This window comes from Canis lupus, chromosome 20, assembly GCF_011100685.1.
Source record: "Canis lupus familiaris isolate Mischka breed German Shepherd chromosome 20, alternate assembly UU_Cfam_GSD_1.0, whole genome shotgun sequence".
In the NCBI taxonomy this organism is placed as follows: Eukaryota; Metazoa; Chordata; class Mammalia; order Carnivora; family Canidae; genus Canis; species Canis lupus.
In genome coordinates this window covers 55,765,984-55,782,117 of record NC_049241.1, presented here as the reverse complement: position 1 = coordinate 55,782,117, position 16,134 = coordinate 55,765,984, and the positions used below count along the sequence as shown (strand labels likewise).

Sequence of the window (16,134 nt, the reverse complement as noted above, 5' to 3'; positions counted from 1 at the left end):
TCAGGACTCCTCCTCCCTTCTTTTTTTTTTTTTTTTAAGATTTTATTTATTTATTCACAACAGACAGAGAGAAAGAGGCAGAGACATAGGCAGAGAGACAAGCAGGCTCCATGCAGGAAGCCCGGTGAGGGACTCAATCCCGGGCCTGGATCACACCCCAGGTCAAAGGCAGATGCTCAACCGCTGAGCCACCAGGCGTCCCACCTCCCTTCTTTCAACAGACGCAGTGGAGGCCCAGAGAGGAGAGGATGGGGCAGGACATACAGCAAATCCGCACTCCCATGGATGGGGTCAGGGCTGGACCAGAGGAGGAGGAGCCTGGGCAGGCGGCGGGGGGTGTCGGCCTGGGGTGAGGTGAGGTTGGGGCTGAGATCCAGTCAGTTCAGTACACCTGCCTCCTGAAAAGCTGCCCGCGGGTGAGCCCCGCTATGGCTGGACGCAAACAGGACATGGGATTGGGGAAGATTTCTCCGGGAGGAGGCAAAGCAGCCAGGACTGGGGGATGGAGAAAATCCACTGGGCTTCTCCATGATTTTCACTCGGGTCTAATCTCGAAGGTCACCTTCTCCGAGAAGCCTTTCCTGACCACTTCCTGTGTGGCCAGCACAGTCACGGCCCCCAAAAGACAGTCGCCTCCTAGACCCCAGAATGTGGGAATACAGCCCCTTACAGGGCAAAGGGGACTTAGCAGATGGGATTAGAGTCTTGAGGGTCCTGAATTTAAAGTTATATCCCGCATCAAGTTGATGGATATCAAGGCAGGTGGTCCAAGTGGCCTAATGACAAGGGTCAGACAGAGGGTGAGAAGGTGATGTGACGACAGAAGCGGAGGCCAGAGTGAGGCCAGGCCGTGGGCTGTGGCGTGTGAGTGGCCTCTGGAGGCTGAAAAAGTCAAGGAAATAGATTCTGCCCTGGAACCGCCCCCCCAACTCCCATTGCTTTAAACTCCTTCCCGCCCCCACCCATGTGCACGCGCACGCGCAGGAGCACAAGAGAAAAAACACACAGGAGGGGGAGGGGCAGAGGGAGACTCTCAAGCTGAGCGCAGAGCCTGATGCAGGGCTCAGCGTCGCCACCCTAGATCATGGCCTGAGCTCAGAGCGAGTATCCGACGCTCAACCAACCGAGCCACCAGGCGCCCCAACTCCAGACCTCTGAGCTTCTAACCACAGAGTAATAAACACGTGTGGTTTCAGGACACTGAGCTCGTGATGACCATGCAGCTGCCACGGGAAGCTCACACGCCATCTCAGGTGCCCTTTCTCTCCCGTGTCCCAACACTGCCCTGTTGCACTGTCCACAGATCCCTTACCAGGTGTTTGGGTGTGAGAGCTGGTGTGTGTGCATGTGCAGGGGAGGTGGGTGTGGGAGCTGATGTCTGTGTGTGTGCGCAGGGGAGGTGGGTGCAGGAGCTGGTGCCTGTGTGTGTGTGTGTGTGTGCAGGGGAGGTGGGTGCAGGAGCTGGTGCCTGTGTGTGTGTGTGTGTGTGTGCAGGGGAGGTGGGTGCAGGAGCTGGTGCCTGTGTGTGTGTGTGCAGAGGAGGTGGGTGCGGGAGCTGGTGCCTGTGTGTGTGTGTGTGTGTGTGTGTGCAGGGGAGGTGGGTGCGGGAGCTGGTGCCTGTGTGTGTGTGTGTGTGTGTGTGTGTGTGCAGGGGAGGTGGGTGCGGGAGCTGGTGCCTGTGTGTGTGTGTGTGTGTGTGTGTGCAGAGGAGGTGGGTGTGGGAGCTGGTGCCTGTGTGTGTGTGTGTGTGTGTGTGCAGGGGAGGTGGGTGCAGGAGCTGGTGCCTGTGTGTGTGTGTGCAGAGGAGGTGGGTGCGGGAGCTGATGTGCATGAGCGTGTGCAGGGGAGGTGCGTCTGGGTGCTGGGTCTGAGTCTCTGCCTGGGATTCCGGGTAAACCTGGGGAGGGCGTCCGGGGCGCTCCTCTGTGGACACGCGTGGCCGTGGGAGCTGACCCCAGTCCCCAGGTGCGCTCCCTAGCACGGGAACGCGTGTGGCATTCTGCAGCCCCGCACAGAGCGTCAGCGCCCAACGCCGACCTCCGCGTTCGCTCCATAAAGGACGAAACCCCAAGGCACGTGCGAGCCGCGGCCCCCGCGGGTCACGATCGAATTTGTGAGCCGCTGCTCACCTCTAGGGGGCGCAGCGCCTCCCCTGAACTTGAAATCAGCTGACCCCCCCCCCCCCGCCCCGCCCCGCCCCGCCCCGGAACCTTTGTCGCCATCTAGCGAGGGTGCACCTGGGAAGGGAGGGTAGCCGGATTCAGACCTTGACAGGCGGGAACCGGAGCCAATGAAAAAGGCAGCTGCGAATGCTCCGCCCAATAGTACAGTGGAGGAAGTGACGTTGGCGGAAATACAAGGGACGGTCCGGGAAGTTCGGCCAACACCGAGGCGAAGCAGTCTTCTCGAGCTGGTGAGAGAAGTAGGAGGCAAAGATGTCGGAACGAAAAGTCTTAAACGTAAGTATGTGGTGGCCAGAGCTTTCTCCCCGGGGCAGGACATCTCGGAAGTCCGGCCTAGGTGGATTTTCTGTGCTCTCCCATTGGGACTTCTTTCTCTTCGCCAACGGTCTTCCGCGGGGCGGGGCTTTCAGACATCTCCCAATCACCTTCCGTGAGGGGTGGGCCCTCACCGCCTTTGGGGCGGGGCTTAGGATGTTTGCCCAACCAGTTCCCCTGATTGGCTGTGCTGAGGGGAGTTAGCCAATCACGTCTCTTGGGAGCGGATCCGCCTTAAAAGGATTGGCGTTCGCGCCTCCTCCCCGGGGGCGTGGCTCCGTGAGGCCCCGCCCCGCCGGGGTCCCGGGGGTCGCGCTCCCTCCCTCCCGGTGGACCCTCCCAGGACCCTCGGTTTCTCCGGGCGCTCATGGAAAACCGAGACCCTGGTGCGGTGGCGGGGGGGCTCAGAAGGCGGGATTCGGCCCCTGACTTCCGAGCCTCTGTCCGCAGCCCTGGGAGGGGTGCGTGCTCCGTGCCCGAGAGTGAGCTCCCCGGCCTGGGAGTGTGCAAGCCCCGGTTTCCGCGGGCGGGCTCTCATCGTTCACACTTACGTTAGGGATCACAGGCCAGGGCAGGTGCTGGACCCCGTGTGCACGAGGGTCCTTCCGTCGGAGGACCCCGCCAGACCCTCTGTCCCCGCATTTACTGTGGATGCTGCGCTAGCGCCCTGCTCATCCACTTGTGCAGGCCGAGGGGTTCCCTCCATTCAGATGAAGACAGCGGGGTCCAGGGGGATGGGGGACTCGAATCCAGGCCCCCGGCTCTGTAACCGGTGCCCCTGATCACCCTTGCACCACGCTGCTTCCCCCGGGGTCCCCCCCGACCCCGGGACTCAGTGTCCTCCGCTGTGACATGGGTACATCTGCTGTGCCTCGCAGAGGCCGTGCAAGGATTCTGTGAGGCACGAGCTGTAAAGTGCCCAGAACACAGAATTGCTTTATTCTCTGATGATCCAAACCTGCCCCGCGCGTGCATCACATCTCCCACCTCGGGCTCGGGTGCAGGAGGAGCTAATCCCGCAGGCCCGGGGCTGCCGTCCTCAGAAAGGCTGGTCTGGAGGTTGGACCTGGGCTGGCGTCCAGGAACTGGGATATCAGGGTGGTTCCTGTGCTTACGCTTTCTGTACGCAGAGTCTGGGTCATGCTGAGCACCCGCCCTCCTCTGGGAGCCCAGCGTACTGGAAGCTGCGAGGCCGAGGGGCCTGCGTGACCACCCCTCAGTGAAAGCCCTGGGCTCCCTGGGAGCTTCCTTGGCAGACACCTTCTCACGTGTTGCCTCAGTTGCTCACTGGGGTAATTAAGCATGTCCTGTGCAGTTCCCCTGGGAGAAGACTCTGGAAGTGGGTGCCTGGTCTCCCCAGACTCCTTCCTACCACCTTTTCCAGCTGCTGATGTGTCTCTGAGTCCTTTTGCTATAGGAAGAGGTAGCCATAAGTACGGCTGTGTGCTGAGCCCTAGGAATCCTCCCACTGAATCATCAAACCCCAGGGTGGCCCTCGGGACCTGCGGATAGCTCCCTGGAGCTCTTCCCTCTGCCCCTGTCCTGCTCCTGTGCCTGAAACAGCCCCCCTGACACCTTCACTCCCCACAGAAATACTACCCACCTGACTTTGACCCATCGAAGATCCCCAAGCTCAAGCTCCCCAAAGATCGGCAGTATGTGGTACGGTTGATGGCTCCCTTCAACATGAGGTGAGTGACCCCACGTGACTCCCCGTGTGTCCCCCACTCTGTCCCGTCAGTCATGGCAGACAGACCTGGTGTCTGACATCCACAGAGGGTGGCTTATCCCTGGCGCTCAGACCAAATCACCAGTGCTGTCTCAGACATCAATCCAGGGAGCACATGAGCATGCCAACCCTCACTTTACTCACAGATCAGGATTAACCCCCCTGCCCGTTAGAGCTCCCAGCCAGAGTCAGCCTCGAGATCTGGATCATTGGTAGTAAGTGTGAGTGAAGAGATGGAGCCCTGTGTACTAATTCACCACCTCCAGCAGCCACACTGCTTCATACCCCAGGACCTTTGCACAGGCTGTTCCTTCTGCCTGGAATATACACTTTTCCTTCTGTTCTCACATGATTCTTTCTTTTCACTCCTCCAGTCTTGGCTTAAATCTCCCCCTTTTAGGGGCACCTGGCAGGCTCAGTTGGTAGACTCTCTTGATCTTAGAGTCGTGAGGTGTGAAGGTTAATAGAAAAAAAATAAGTAAGCTTTAAAAATAATATATATATTTTAAATTTTAAATGAAATCTTAAAAAAGAAACACACCCCTCAGGCCCTTGTGACCCCCCGTCTGACCGCTTCTATGATTCTTTCTCTGTCACTGTCCCCAGATCTTGCCCTTTGTATCGTGTCTTACTGATTCTGAGCCTCACACTTTTTCACATTTAAGCATATTGAAGTCAGATACACCCAATCATCAAAGACACATTGTTCCGTGAAACTCAGTGTGTGTTTGCAAATCATTGTTGGTCTGTTTATCTCTTGCATTTGCTCATGTTTAAAATTCAGCAATCATTGTGGGCACCTGCTGTGTGCCAGGGCCTGGGGGCGCGGGGGTGGGGTGCTCTGGGGAGCAAGAAGAGCAGAGCCCCTGCCCTGCGGAGCCCACGGTCTGACAGGGAGTAGAGATAGGACCGTGTGCTTGGTCACATTCACGCCAGGTGTACGTGGGGTGTGTGCATCCGCACGAGGGAGTGACAGAAAGGGAGGTGGCGAGAAGGGAGGTTGCCCTGCCAGGGTCGTCAGGGAGGCGACAGAAGAAATGCTGGCAGAGCTGAGGTTCAAGAGGTGACGGGTGCTGTGGGGTTTGTGACCTGCAAGGGCAGAGAGGCCCGGAAGTAGGACTGGGCTGGGAGGATTTGCAGGAACCGTCAGGATGCCGGCGGGTGGGGCCGGCACAGGGTCTGAGGGAGGCCAGGGGCCAAGAATTCTGCCTTGCTCCATGTGGCTTCCCTCATGGTGGAACCTTCCCTTGTGGAGGCTAGGATGCCCAGGAGCGCCATCCAGGCTGCTGCGAGTGTGTAGCAGGCAAGGCTCGGCAGCTCAGGGTCGTCTGGGTGCTTCCCCAGAAGGTGACCCTGGGGGCCAAGACTCCCAACAGCTGGTAAGAAGAGCATGCCAGGCAGGGGGCATCTGAGGCAGGCTGCGTCACCAGGGAGGGAGTTCCCCATCCCTGGAGGCATGCCAGCGGCCATCTGCCAGAATGTCAAAGCATCCTACCAGTAGGAACCAGGGTGCCGGGATGGCTTGAGTCCGTCTGTCCTGCCCTCGCAGGTGTAAGACGTGCGGAGAGTACATCTACAAGGGCAAGAAGTTCAACGCGCGCAAGGAGACGGTGCAGAACGAGGCCTACCTGGGCCTGCCCATCTTCCGCTTCTACATCAAGTGCACACGATGCCTAGCCGAGATCACCTTCAAGGTAGACGCTAGTGTTGGGGGGGTCCTTCGCCCCCAAGGGCTCCCCGCCCCCTACCTGGGAGCTCCTGTTCCACTCTGTCCCAACAGACAGACAGGGGTTTGGGGGTCGTTCCCAACAGCATTATTTAAAAAGACAGAAACCTAGGAGCAGCCGGGTTGCACAGGAACAGAGGAAACAAGCACCACGCGGTGTGGGGCTCACAGCCAGTAGCACCTCAGCGGTGTGGACAGTATTTGAGGAACGGCCAAGGACCCTGCATTCAGTTGGAGTGTCTTTTCACCAAATGCTTTTTCCTTGGGGTTAAAAAAAGTACATTGAAAGAATTTTATATTTTGAGGACTTTTTTTTTTTTTTTTAAGATTTTGTTTATTCGTGGGAGAGAGAGAGGCAGAGACATAGGCAGAGGGAGAAGCAGGCTCCATGCAGGGAGCCCGATGCGGAACTCGATCCCAGGACCCTGGGGTCACATCCTGAGCCAAAGGCAGACGCTCACCCACTGAGCCACCCAGGTGCCCCTCGAGTACTTTTTAAACAACAGCTTTAGCGAGATGTGACTCACATACCAGGCAGTTCACCTTTTACAGCGTCTGGTTCAGTGTCTCATGTATTCACGTCGGTCTAAACTGTCCGCTGAACCTGATTCCAGCACACTTCCGTCACCCCCAAACTGAGCCTTGGAATCGTTAGCAGTCGGTCCCCCGTCATGCCCACCCCGACCCCAGCACTAGGTGCCACCATCTGCCCTCTGTCTGTGTGCATGCCCGTTGCGGACATTTCTCATGAGTGGAGCCGAGTGCTCTGTGTCCTCGTGTGTGTCCTGTGTGGTTCCAGGTTCTTCCACGCCGTGGTGCATGGTGGCGCCTGTGCCACTTCACGCCGAATCATACTCCGATGCGTGAATACACCAGTGTGCGCAGCCACTTGTCTGCAGTCACCCATCTGGGTCATTTCCAGAAAATGATTTTTTTTACCTGAGTTGTAATGATCCGTGTGTATTTAGATATTTATGAATACATAAGAATTTTTTAAAGACTAGAAGGATCAGGGGCTCCTGGGTGGCTCAGTCAGTGAAGCTTCTGCCTGTGGCTCAGGTCGTGATCTCAGGGCTGTGTGGTCCAGCCCCGTGTTGGGCTCCATGTCAGGCTCTACACTCAGTGAGGAGTCTACTTGAGATCTCTCTCCCTCTCCCTCTCCCACACACATGTGCTCGCTCTTTCTATCAAATAAATAAATGGGGTGCCTGGGTGGCTCAGTGGCTGAGTCTCTGCCTTTGGCTCAGGTTATGATCTCAGGGTCCTGGGATCGAGTCCCACATCAGGATCCCTGCTCGGTGGAGAGTCTGCTTCTCCCTCTCCCTCTGCCCCTCCTCCCATTCATGTGCGTGCGCATGCTCTTTTTCCCTCTCTCTCTGTCAAATGAATAAATAAAATCTTTAAAAAAATTTTTTTTTAAAAAGAAAAAAAAAAGACAAAGAAGTAGAGAAAAGGCGTTAGTGGGAGGGAAGCACGGAGAGAAGGCATGCTGCCAGCTGGCAGGAGCGCTGCCCAGGACACAGGACTGATGTGTGCCCTTCTCCCTCCCAGACAGACCCCGAGAACACAGACTACACCATGGAGCACGGAGCGACTCGGAACTTCCAGGCGGAGAAGCTCCTGGAGGAGGAGGAGAAGAGAGTGCAGAAGGAGCGGGAGGACGAGGAGCTCAACAACCCCATGAAGGTGAGCCAGGCACTGTGGGGGGTGAGGAGGTGGGGGGTGTGGTCAGCAGGACTCTAAGTGGTCCCTGAGAGCCCTGCTTGCTGGTCACACAGCCCACGAAGTCCTCGGGGTGCACATGCGAGGCTCTCACTGCTTCCATGAAGCTGTTAGGTTGGGCCACACCTGTCACCCGAGCCCCTTCATCTGGGTCTAGAAGACATTAGCGACAGGAAGGAGCAAGCCTGGAGTGGGGGCCGCGTGGCTGGGAGCAGTGGGCGGTCCCTGTCAGCAGCCAGCAGGAAAGCGGGGGACCTCAGCCCCCAAACCACAAGGAACGGGATTGTGCCAGCAGCCCCAAGCAAGCTCGGAAGCGGAGCCTGGGCCTCGGGTGAGACGGCCGGCCCCTGATTTGAGCCTGCGGAAGCCCTGCCGGACCCTGACCCACAGCAGCCAGGGACAGTGAGATCCCCACAGCAGATTGTCAGGTGGCCAGAGGACACTAACAGGGCGGCCGAAGGTCAGACTTGAGAACACAAGGTGCTGCCTGCAGCCCGCTGCCGCCTTTTGCAGAGAAGACGCCTGTGACCGGGGGTGTGAGGACTGGAGGCGTGGAAGGAGACCTTCGCTTGAATGTTCCCTGGCTGTGTGACCTTGGGCCGGGTACTTGGCCTCTCTGTGCCCCAGCATCCTCGTGTGGGGTCGATGGGTGCCCTCTGAGGTGGTAGGGGGATGAAGTGAGTTTGTACACGTGAAACTCTTGGGACGCGATCCCCGAGAGCCGATACCATTACTGGTTGTCTTCAAACCAGTCACCTGCCACTGGCCAGTTTTGTCTTTCTCGGCAAACACACTGATGTCTGTGTTCCTTCCAGTCTCCCCCCACCCCCAACAACGCCCACCCATCGCTGGGCCCTCCACGCCTCTGCCTGTTGTTTGCTGAGCCGCCAGTTGGGACCTGACGCAGGGTTGCTGTGTTGTGTGGAGCGACGGGGAGGCAGGAGGCTCCGCAGAGGTGGCCGTGTGGCCGGAGCCCCCTTGCGGTCTTGTCAGTCCCAGTCTGCCTGCACTGGTCACAGGAGCTTCCAGCCTAATGAGTTACCCCCAAACTCCAACTTAATAAACACGTGTGATCGTCTAGCTTCTGGGGGTCGGGAGGTCCAGGGAGCTGAGCTGGTGGTTCGGGCCCGGGGTCTCTCCTGAGGCCGCAGTCAAGCTGCAGGCCGGGCTGCGTCCTCTGAAGGCTCGCCTGGCCACATCCATGCCACGGGGGCCTCTCCACCCCGCATGACACAGCGCTGGCCTCCCCAGAGCCTGTGATCCAGAAGAGCCGGGAGGAAGCCTTTTACGACCCACTCAGAGTGACACGCTGTCATCCCATCAGACCCTGTTTACTAGGAGCGGGTCACCCGGACCAGTCTGCACCTACTGGAGGGGGAATTAGGCTTTGCTGTTTCAGGGCAGGAGCATCAAAGAATTGGGGGGGCGTATATTTAAATCCTCCGACTGCCACTTCGCAGAGGGTCACAGGGTCATGTGGCCCAGAAGCAGCCCACACGGGCTTCACACCCAGGTCTCAGAGACCTGGGCTGGCTCCACCTCTGCATTCTTGCGAAGGTGAAACATTTGGCCACATCTCAGCCTGGAGTCTGGCACGTAACAGTTACTGAGATTGTCTTTTTAAATCTTTATTGCTGGTATCTCTAAGTAAGCTCCGCACCCGACGTGAGGCTTGAACTCCCAACCCAGGGGCAAAAGGGTCGTGAGTCGCTCACTCCAATAACTGAGCCAGCCAGGCCCCTTGTCTTTGTTTTTGTTTTTATTTCATGGTGGAGCTAGGCTGGACGTCCAGCCCCGTGGCCTCAGGAGACCACTCCCCTCCCCCCCAGCCTCAGCGCTCTGAGCTGTGAAATGAGTGCAGCAGTGGGAGCAGGCAGGAGGTAGGGGTGGGGGCTCCCCCCGTTTGTGGGCGCTGCCCCCCGCGGCCCCACCAGCTGCATGGAGGGCCGGCGTCCCCGCACGCTCAGCCTGTGTCATCCCCGCCAGGTGCTGGAGAACCGAACCAAGGACTCCAAGCTGGAGATGGAGGTTCTGGAGAACCTGCAGGAGCTCAAGGATCTGAACCAGCGGCAGGCCCACGTGGACTTCGAGGCCATGCTGCGGCAGCACCGGCTGTCCGAGGAGGAGCGGCAGAAGCAGGAGCAGGAAGAGGATGAGCGGGAGACTGCGTGAGTGGGCCAGGCGGGGCCAGGCGGGAGTCCCAGGTGCTCAAGCCACCTCACGGCCTGGGCTCAGGCCTCCACCTGGAACAGCCCTCCTTCCTGATCTTCTGTGACTCCCACAAGTGTCACTTCTGCAGGAGGCCTTTCCTGTACCCCCCCCACCTCTCTTTCTCTCCCGCGGCATCTGTCAGCGTCACCAGCATCACCCCCGGGTTTGAGCATTTGTGGGGGTACCGTCAGGCCCACTGTGTGCACACTTGCTGCACGGCACCGACCACCCTGGAACCTTCTGTCTGGTTCGTCACTTCCCTGTCTCTAGAATCTGAATGGGAGGCTGGGTTTGGCTTCTGCGTTCCCAGGGCCTGGAGCCGGGTCAGACGCGTAGTGGGTGCCCAGGCAGCGCCATCAGGTGGGCAGGGCAGTAATCTATGCATCGTGGTGCAAGCAGTGTGCATTTATCCAGCACCTTCTGAGCACCAGGTGCTGCTTTGAGGTGGTCGAAGGGACTGTGGTTTGGGGAGCTCCAGGTGTGGCCGCAATAATCACCAACCACGGTTCTAGTTGAGGTGGGCTGGTAACCACTTGCTGCCCTCTGTGGACAGAGAGCATTTCAAGGAGTTGGCACGGCCCTCCCTGGCCCGCTCCCTGCTGTCAGGAGGGGCAGCGAGCCTGTCAGGGAATCACAGGCACGCGTGCCATCCCACAGGGCCTTGGTGGAAGAAGCCCGCAAACGCAGGCTGCTGGAGGACTCGGATTCGGAAGAGGACGCGCCTGCTTCCGCCCCGCCGCGGCTGGCCCTCCGGCCCAAGCCCACCGCCATCCTGGATGAGGTGAGTGCTCTCGGGTTAAGCAGAGACAGTGGGTCAGGGCCGGACAGGGTGTCCTAAGGCCTCCTCGCTCTGCCACCACGGCACGGGCAGCCGTCGATCATCTGTGAGTGCGTGGGCCGGCCACGTGGCAGGAGGACCCCGTCTACACAGGCAGCGGCCGGCCTCCAGGGCTGCAGTTTCCCAGCCCCTGCTCAGCTGCTGAGACAAGCAGACCCCCAGACTTGGAGATTTAGGAACGTAAATGTTTATTTCTCCGTCCCCATAACAGTGCTGGGGCAACAGGGAGGACTTCCAGGCAGCTCTGCCCCAGCGCTCCAGGACCCAGCTCTTTCCAGCTCCTGCACCTCCTCCCCAGAGCATCAGTTCCGGTTCTGGGGTCATAGCCTCCACGGCCTGCTTGGTGTCCGGCCAGGGTGGGGGTGAGAGGGGAGCCCACCAGGGCCCCGCAGCTCAGAGTCCGTTGGCCACACGGAGCCACAGGGAGCCTGGGGGCTGCGGCCTCTTGCTGGCCTGGCCCGGGTTGGCAGAAGGGAGGGAAGAGGAGGATTTGGCTGCCAGCATTTTCCAGCCAGCTGTCTCATCCACCGGGGTCAAGGCTGCGCTGGTGTGTTCATTTAAGATGAGGGCTGAAGTGGAACGTGAGGAGTGGTCGTCACCCCAGACACATTTTATTTTGTAACTCAGTCGCATTCGTGGTCTGTGCCCGCTGGATGCAAGCCCAGCCGCTGGGTAAGACCCAAAGTCACAGCGGTTGCAACAGCACGGAGGTGACTTTTGGGTCGAATGACAATCACACACAGCCACGCGGATCGGCATCGGGCCCAGGCAGCTTCCTCCTGCCGCCTGCCGCCCCCCTGCTGCCGGGCCTCCACTGTCCCCTCCCAGCCAGGGGCCCAGGGTGTGCAGGGGAGGACACAGGTCAGGGCCCCTGTACCCTCTGAGCGCACATCCCGGGGCTCACAGCCCATTGGTCGGAGCCGAGCCACCTGAGCACATCCTGCTGCAAAGGAGTGTGGGAAATGTAGTCTTCCTGGGGCGCAGCCATGTTCCCGTGAGGATCCGGTGACTGTCAGCAGAGAGGATGGCCCTGGGGCTCCCGCACTCCCATCTGTTACTCCCAGACGCCGAACCAGGACATTTTCTTTGAGGATCTGTCTCCTGGGGACCATTTTCACACTTTCTTGCATAAACTGCCCCGAGAATTGCCTAAAATTTCCTCTTTTTCTCTTTGCTGTGGAAGAGATTGGAGCCTCTTGAAAGCAGTCTGGGCTTCTCCGACGTCCCCACCCCCAGCCGGGCGTCTGCTCCAGGTGTCTCGCTGACACCTCGCTTGATGACAGACTTTGTGTCTTGTCGTGCACGGTGCGGCGCCATCGAGACTTCCCGGCCCCTCCCCGTGAGGTTTGAGGGAGCCCATCTGTCCGTGCGGCTCCGTGACAGGTCTGGGGACCGGGCTCCCGCGTGCGAGCGCTGGGCCGCCATGGGGACGGCCAGTGGGTTCGTGGGGTTCCCAGTGGCTGCGGCTGGGACTGCTGGTCTCTCTGCGCACCCCGCTGGACCGCTCCCCCTCGCGGGCCCGGCCAGCACAGATGCAGCCAGGTCCCCCTCCTGCGCACCTACTGCTCTGGCTCCACCAGACCCCTTGGTGTGCCCAGCCCAGTGCCCCCTCCGGCCCTGCCTCCGTCTCTGCGTCTCCACTCGTTCGCTCCTCACTCTGAGGTCAGCCCACAGTCCGCTCTTTGAGGGACCTGTCCTGACCCCCGACTGGCTGCTGTTCCCTCATGCTGTCACACCGTTTGTCCGGACAGATGTTGTCCTGTTGATCTACTCCCTCCTCCGTCCTCCGTCCTCCCTCAGATGGTGGCCCCCAGAAGGCAGCACCCTGCCCACCATGCCCCCTGCAGCTCCAGCCCCTCACTCAGGCAGGACCTTCTGAGTCCAGGGGATTCCAGTTCCTGTGTTTCAACACAAAACTGATGAAAGGGGCCCCTTCCCAAGGAGTTGAAGAACTGGAGGTGGGGCTGAGCCCCTCTCTGCCTTCCCATCACAAGTCCCCAAGGTGGGCACCTGGATCTTCCCTCCTATCAGACACTTTGGTAGAGCATCTTCGTGCCAAGACTTGTTTGTGGTACAGTGTACCCCGTCGTGAACAAGACAGGAACCCACAGCAGAGACAAGGAGCCCACTTAATGAGGCAGTGGAGGGCACTGGGGGTGTGGACACGCAGCCCTCGCTTGGGCTTCAACTGGGAAGAAAGGTTTCCCAGAGGAGCTGATACTTGGGATGGGTATTGAGGGATGTGTAGGAGTTCACAGAACACATTAGAAGAAAGGGGGGCATTGCAGGTGGAGGGAAGGGCATGGGTAGAGGCCCAGAGGGGAGAAGATGTGATGTGATTTAGGAAGCATAGGTGCAGGGAGCCCAAAGAAGGTGGGATCTGGGCCAGCTCACCCGCTCTTGTCCCCCCTCGCCCCCAGGCACCAAAAGCCAAGAAGAAGGCGGAGAGCTGGGAACGGAGCGTCGGCACCCTTGGCAGCAGGCCGCAGCTGTCAGGCCTCGTTGTGGTGAAGAAAGCAGACCTGGGTCGCAGCACCCAGCAGGGCCAGGTGTCCCCCACCCCCCAGGGTAGGTGTCCCAGGGTGCTGGGACCGCTGTGCGGTTCTTTGGGCAGCCACCAGGTGGCAGCACACACCACCCCCAGTGCAATTGGGGAGCTTGGGAACCCACTGCATGTAGGGGAGAGGGTTGCCCCCAGGATGCAGGGTGGAGGCCCCCTAGGCTAGCTCTCCCTCTCCCCCAGGCCCAGCGAGGAGCGGGAAGGCAGCTGACTCTGCAGCCTGGACGCCTGGTGCCTCCTCCCTGAGCCAGCTGGGAGCCTATTCCGACAGCGAGGACAGCAGTGGCAGCAACTGAGACCCCAACCCAGGCACGTCCCCAGGTCAAGGTCCCATCCAGCTTCAGCTGGTGGTCAGAGCAGGAGGTCTCGGCTGACACCTGAGCCATGCATGGTGGACAGACCCAAAAGTCCTCTGAGGCTGGCCAGACCAGCGAGGGCTTCGGCCGAGGGACTGTTTCTCCCTGTCCCCCCACCACTGACCCCTAGGACCTTGGGGTCCCCAGCGCACACTGCCGTCCTCCTGGCCCTCCGTTTGGGGCTGTGGCATCCCTGGAATGGCCCTCAGCTCCCGGCAGGCCCCTGCTGTACTCTCTTGGGTGGCCGTGTTGAGGGCAGGCAGGGAGCCCAGCCACCCCCATTAGCTCGTCCCCTGCGGCCACGACAGAAGGAACTCGCTGTCCAGCCGGGGCACCTTCTCTGCCAGCTGCTGAGGAGAGGCCACAGAGGCGCACGATGCGGCCTCCTCGCTCCTGGAAGCCACAAGATTGGGAAGGTGCTGATTAGTGCAAGTTTGGGGAGAATTTGTTATGTGGCCATAGTGCTCCAGGATGGTCACATGACCAGTGAATCGAGTCCGACGCTCAGGGTCTTTCAAGGTTGCCACGTTTCAGCTCTGGTACAACTCTCTCCCCCTTCACAGCTTCCTAGTTGAAGGCGGTGTGCTCCCGCCAGGCCCCCTCGCCACCTGACCCCCGGCTCTGCTCTCCCGCCCCTCCCGGGCTCACTGGCCTCGCCCTCCTCTCTCTCTCTCTCTCTCTCTCTCTCTCTCTCTCTCTCTCTTTCTCTTTCACATGCACGCAGCACGCACCTATGCACACATGCGCACACGCACTCATTTGGCTTTTGGTACCAAGGCTTTGTGTGTCTCCCGCCGTGTGTGAGCAACAAAGCCCCCCACTTTCAGGATCCACTTTCCTACAGTGATTTCGTGCTTCAGTGTGACTTGAAGAAGCGAACCAGGATCCAGCCAGGCCCCAGGTCCTCCCCTCACAGCTCCCGGCTGTGAAGACAGGCCGTGGGGGCCCCAGTTTCAAGCGCCAATGGTGCTGGGCTGAAGCCAGCTCCCTGGCCGCTGGCCAGAGCTGATGCACGGGGCACCCCACTCCCCAGTCCTGCCCTCAGCCGCATCCTGTTCACAGCTTCCAGTTGGCCGCGGCAGGAGGATTTACATCACAGGAGTCCATGCACTTACAGATGGGTGCCCCGCGCCAGAGAGCCAGCTGTGGGCATTCCCAGCGTGCCCCTGCCTGCCTCCCCAAGGTCAGTGTCAGTGTCGCACGGTGCCCCGGACGTGTGTGTTCATCCTGGCGGCTGGACTAGAGCAACCGACCGAAGCACTTGTGCAAGAGATTAGTAGGAGACTCAGGGCCTCCCTGGTTCACGCATTCTTGCAGACCCTTCCCTGAGCTCCTGTCCTGTGTGGCCCACCCTCGTCGCTGTGTGCAGGTGCCATCTGTTACTATTATTAAGATCATCGACTCTAACACATGGAGTAGCGAACCTGGCCCACAGCCTATTTTTGTGAATAAAGTTTTATTGGCACAGCCACATGCCCATTTGTATCCATGTAAGGTCCAGACGCTTTGCTCTATGGTGGCAGAGCCAACAGGTTTACGAGTCGCTCCCTGACAGTGGGACTTCGTCAGCCTCTGTCTGGGTCGCCCAGCTCTACACTTCCTGCTTGTTCCCCACAGCCTCCAGGGGAAGGTGGCCAACACCCGTCCACACCTCGATTTCCAGGCTCACACCGCACCTGCGACTCTGCTGCCTGGGGTCACCCTGAGGACAGAGACCACCTGCCCTTGCAGTGTGGCACAGGGAATGAGGTACATAGGATCCGTTTAGTGAGTAATAGTTAACGTCTGTGAAGTACTCCCCACTTGCCAAACCTGTGCTAAGCTGGTTGTGCAGATTCACTCGTTTGAGTTTCCCAAATCAAGTCGCTCACTCAAAACATACATATATGTATAATTTATATATAAAATAGATATTATAATATGCATATAATTTATACATAAAGTTTATAATATAATTAAGTTTATATGTAAATGTATTTATATAAATTACATATATAAAATATATACGTTTTAATTTTATTTATTATACTTTTGGGGGGGGGGGCACCTACATTATGCCCAGATTTGTTTTAGGCACTGGGACTAGAACACTGAAGGAAAACCTAGGATGATAATAACCCTAAAGAAAAAACAAAAAGAATCCTCACTCAATAGTGATGTTATTTGGAAGATGGGGAGTAAGATAGTGAACATATCTAGAGTAAGATACAAATGTACACTGGAGGCGGTGAGAACTCTGAAAACAGCAAGAGGAGGTGGTTCTGGGGGGCCCTGCCACAGGGTGTTTTTATTGCCCACCGCTCCCAGTATTGGCTACTGCTAGGTCACGAGATCTCTCAAAAGTTTCAGCTGCAAACACAGGAGTCTGGATGTGGTTTTACCGGATTCTCTGCTTCGGAGTCTGGCAGCTGCCCTTGAGATGCGGGCCAAGGCCGTGGTCTCACCTGAAGGCCCGTCCGTCCGGGGCCAGATGCACTTCCAAGCTCGCTCAGGT

General features: G+C 58.7%; 1 protein-coding gene across 3 annotated transcripts; it reads left to right on the top strand.

The window, feature by feature from the left end:
• The first annotated feature begins 2,308 nt into the window (after window positions 1-2,308).
• On the top strand, window positions 2,309-15,557 carry YJU2 (YJU2 splicing factor homolog). Of its 3 annotated transcripts, none has more exons than XR_005375219.1 (9): window positions 2,326-2,459; window positions 4,089-4,189; window positions 5,777-5,921; window positions 7,505-7,639; window positions 9,662-9,843; window positions 10,544-10,667; window positions 13,145-13,292; window positions 13,468-14,823; window positions 15,258-15,557. XR_005375219.1 is itself a non-coding variant. In XM_038567767.1 (9 exons), exons 1-8 carry the CDS (start codon window positions 2,436-2,438, stop codon window positions 13,578-13,580), a joined length of 972 nt encoding a protein of 323 aa, XP_038423695.1. In that variant the 5' UTR covers window positions 2,326-2,435; the 3' UTR covers window positions 13,581-13,593; window positions 14,703-15,111. The 3 variants fall into 3 exon arrangements, 2 of the variants coding, with proteins under 2 accessions (XP_038423694.1, XP_038423695.1); XM_038567767.1 differs by lacking the exon at window positions 15,258-15,557 and having other exon boundaries at window positions 13,468-13,593; window positions 14,703-15,111; XM_038567766.1 differs by lacking the exon at window positions 15,258-15,557 and having other exon boundaries at window positions 2,309-2,459; window positions 13,468-15,111.
• The last annotated feature ends 577 nt before the right edge of the window (window positions 15,558-16,134 follow it).

Bases quoted from the DNA above. Each gene is read 5' to 3' on its own strand.
- YJU2 (XM_038567766.1), top strand. From the start codon at position 2,436: ATGTCGGAACGAAAAGTCTTAAAC. The intron at 7,640-9,661 runs GTGAGCCAGGCA...CATCCCCGCCAG, and splicing joins AGCTCAACAACCCCATGAAG to GTGCTGGAGAACCGAACCAA. The intron at 9,844-10,543 runs GTGAGTGGGCCA...GCCATCCCACAG, and splicing joins GAGGATGAGCGGGAGACTGC to GGCCTTGGTGGAAGAAGCCC.